Here is a 4,037-nt window from a genome sequence, read left to right on the forward strand (position 1 = left end):
GTTGTTTGGGTGGGTTCCAAAAATGATGCTCATTTGATACCAGTATACAGTAAACCAAAATCAGGAATTAAACTCATGTGTTGGACTTAATTTATATTTGAAGGGGGGTGGTTTTTCTTCTTGGCTGTTGAGACAATTTGTAGAAATATTTTGTAGGAGAATTTTGTGTTTCAAAACTTCAAATGCTGTGTGCTTGTATATATCCATCTTGCAATCTCTTCTTTTTAAATACAGAATTCAAGCCGTTTAAATGGAAGTGGACCACTAAAAGAGGATCTGAACACCGCTGGTGTCACCATAAAAAGGCCTTCTTCAGCTCCACCAACAGCTTGTATTCGAAACTGGGCAATTACCAGGCCTTCAACTACTGATCCATCAAAAACCCAGAAGATTACTATCAGTATTCATAACAAATTGCCCGCACGTCAAACTGTATCACAGCCTGACTGTCTTAGCAGTGCTGCGGAAGATGAGGATCCAAGCAAGCCTCTTCCTTCGTCCACAATTACAAATTCTTCTGCAGCAGCGTCTACCTCAAATACATCAACGGTGTCAGTTGCTATTAACGTTTCCAGACAGGAAGTTCCAGATGAAATTTTTGTTGAGCCACCAGTGAATGGAAATCCTAAACTCAGCTCCAGTAACACAGACCCTTACAGTGCAGAATATTCAGGAAAATCTGAGGAGTCGAAGGGCTTGTTTAAAAGGAATTGCAACATAGTCTCTTCTAATGGACTTTTGATGGGAAAGGTGGTCCATACATTGCAGAATTCCCATTCTTCCTGTCAGAATGCTGAAGAAAGATCCCAGCACGAGCTGCCAAAAAATGATTCGCTAAATGGTGCTATTAGTTTAGATAATGAATCTAAAGAAAATGGACCGAAACCTGATAATTCCACTTGCCATGTCCAAGCTGTTAAACCTTCTGAGATTCTCTTTCCTAAAACAAATGGATTGCTTGAAACAGTGAGTTATATGTTTGTTCCACCCAGAATTTCTCACCTATGATGTATTTGGTGTTCAGGAGCATTATAATGTTCCTAATTCATGGGAAATACCGAGAAAACACACAGCACTAATTTCATTATAACACCTAGTGCTATTATCCCATTAGAATTTGCAGAGCTAAGATGACGTATGAGAACGTGTCAACTTAAAGGAAGTTCAGCTAAGATAATACTTCATAAGTTTCATAAATAGAATTGGGGGAGTGAATGGGGTGATGTTTAAAATGGGGGTAGCGCATATAACTCAAAATGATCTTGTTTAACATCTAATGTAGACATTTTGTAAACAGTATTTTTTTACTAAAGAAAGTATTTTTTCTGTCTGTTAACTTCTGCATTTTAATTGTAGATGCCTATAGCTTTGTCGCCGGTTCCTCAAGAAATAATCTTAGAATCTCTCACATACAGCCAGGTGAACAGCTTGTCAAAGGAAATAAGGTAAAATAAGTACAGTGGTTAAAACAAGATTTCATACAAGTTTGTCATTGTTTTACATATCCACTAATACTATTTAACAGATTTAAATCAGTACAGAGAATTCCACACTGTGCACCTAGTGTTGGAAATGTCAGCACTGAGCATGTAATATTCTGATAATACAGACGGATGCCTGTTGGAAGACTTTCATTCCCTCATAGAATGTTTTTCCGTTTTTTTTCATTGTCTGCAATACTTTTACTGTTCTTCCATCCTAGGATGTGTGAATGTAAATTCCCACCATCTGCTCTCCCATTTGGGAGACAGGGAAATCCATGTGTTTACTTTTTCTCTCACTAGAGGGAGAGCAAATATGGTGGTTTTGGCTACTGATGTGATTCGGAGCAGCAAGTGGAGGGACACAGATGTGTTTGGTGTGGGCTTTTTAATGTAATACTTGCAGACTCAAGAGAAGAGAAACACCACCTCTGGGAGCTGAGGAAGGTGTAAGAATAGGTTTCTAAAGGGAATGTCTTTCAGAGTTTTCCACCAATTTTTTTACTTAAGGGGATTTTACTCTTAACTTTCATCTTTTAGATGGACTTTTTCAAGTGAAAAATGTGGTTTTTATTTTGTGCAGTGTCCCTGGACCTCAGAAATTTTCTGAGAATGATGCTGTTATGGAAACTGTAGTAATGGATGCACTGTCTGCCTGTGAAGAATCCAGGAAGGTTCCTTCCAACTTTAGCTGTGAGGTTGAGAATCTTTTTACGCAGTCAGATTCTGAAGGCATTTCTACAAAAGAAGAAGTTACTGAAAGTATTAAAACAAAAGCTGATAACGCGCACCCCAGTATCAATGGTCAGCACAAGGTCAGGAAAAAATCCTTGGAGAAATTCCTTGGGCAGTCTGAAGACAACAGTGACAAAGACAGACCGAGACAATCAAAAGAACCTCAACTCATCTCAAAAGAAAATCCTTTATTCATCGAAGGATCTCCTGTGAGTGAACAGAAATTAAGACAAACTTCCTTAATAAAGTCAAACATTGAATGTTGTTCTAAAAAGCTTGCATCTCTAAATATTAGAGATAAATTGCAAGATACAAAGGAGATTTCTAATAACTATGTAGACATGGCACCAGACTCTCCAGTTACAAAACTTGATAAGGTTTTGCAGAATCAACTTTCTAGAGAAAGTAATAAAAAATGGGAAGATGACAAGTATAGGAAAAAAGATAAGAAAAAAATATACGAGACTAAAAAAACCGGCAAAGACCAGTACCGAAAGAAGAGGCAACACTCGGACACTGAAGAGGAGGAGAAGCAAACCAGAAACAAAGTAGATGGTCATTCCAAGAGGCGGCGTTGTCGCAGTGTGGAAACAAATAGGCAAAACCGTCATAAGGAAGAGTACTGCAGTGAAAACAAGTATAGGTGTCCTCATAATGAAAGAAACACCCCAAACAGTGGCAAAAGCTCAGGAAAATATTCACGTTACAGATCACGAAGTCGAGAAAGAATGGAAGACAGGAACAGGTATTATAATTTTAAAGGAGAGAGAACTTGGACCAGAGACAGATTCTATCAAGAAGAACCACGGAGGTGGGAGAAGTGCAGATACTACACTGATTATTACTTGCATTACAGAACAAGAGATGATAGAGAGAGGAAGTCATCTCATTGTGATAAAGACTTTGACAAATCAAATCAAGGTTATAGCAACAGGTCATACAAGGATTATCGCTGCAAAAACAGATGGCCTCAGAGCATGCACTCTAGAGAGGAAGATGTGTATCAACCTAATAGCCACAGAGCAAACTTCAATCGTTGTTCCATACCTCAGCAGCTATCCGAAAAATATTATCGTGAAAGGCATGCACTTCCATCCATGTCAGCTTATTCCAATTTTGAGGATTCATCCCGGGAAAATGAAAAACTAAGAAACGGGAAAAGAAAATACACCCACTCTGACGGAAGCGGAAGCGAAATAGAGAAGAAACGCCGAAAGATAGAAGACCAAAGAGTGAAAAAATATAAGAAAGTCAAGAAGAAAAAGAAGTCCAAAGACAAACACCGAGAGAAGGAGTACAAGTAAGCAGGGATTGCAGCATAATCAACATTCTTTACATAATTATTTTCTGGGTGTTTCTCATGTCTGCCTTTTTTCATTGTTTGAGCTATTTATATAGCATAATCTGGCTGGGGATCATGTCCTTAGGTTGGTCAAGTGAAGATAGGAAAGAGATTGCTGAATTGTGTTAGAACAGTAACACGTAGTTAGAACCACATCTGCATACCATTCTTCATTAGGTTACAACAATTTTTTCTAATTCCACATATTCCACAGTTAGCCCTGGTAATGATTTGTGTACAAACCAGGACCTACTGTCCTTCAATCTAAGAGCTTAAGTTTCCTGCCTCTAAAGTAAGTTAGATGTGCAGAAATTACCACAAAACAGCTGATATGCTGCAAGTCACCACCTGTGGTAAAATAAGTAACGTTTTGTATATGCATCAAGTGCCACATTTGTTTTTCTATTTTTAACTTGCATGTTTCCTTCAGACTTTATGATTCAGATTTCTCTACGCTCCGCTTTAATGACAATCGTAAA

General features: G+C 38.2%; 1 protein-coding gene across 1 annotated transcript; it reads left to right on the top strand.

Moving 5' to 3' along the window:
- Window positions 1-234: 234 nt before the first annotated feature.
- Window positions 235-4,034, top strand: LOC104533552 (ubiquitin carboxyl-terminal hydrolase 42-like; the record flags this gene model as incomplete). Its single annotated transcript, XM_010193278.1, has 4 exons — window positions 235-966; window positions 1,357-1,445; window positions 2,065-3,516; window positions 3,989-4,034. Coding segments are annotated over 4 exons (2,319 nt in total), but the record flags the coding sequence as incomplete, so codon positions are not given.
- Between the last annotated feature and the right edge of the window lie 3 nt (window positions 4,035-4,037).

The sequence above is a fragment of the Mesitornis unicolor genome, unplaced genomic scaffold, assembly GCF_000695765.1.
Source record: "Mesitornis unicolor isolate BGI_N332 unplaced genomic scaffold, ASM69576v1 C13547674, whole genome shotgun sequence".
Taxonomy (NCBI): Eukaryota; Metazoa; Chordata; class Aves; order Mesitornithiformes; family Mesitornithidae; genus Mesitornis; species Mesitornis unicolor.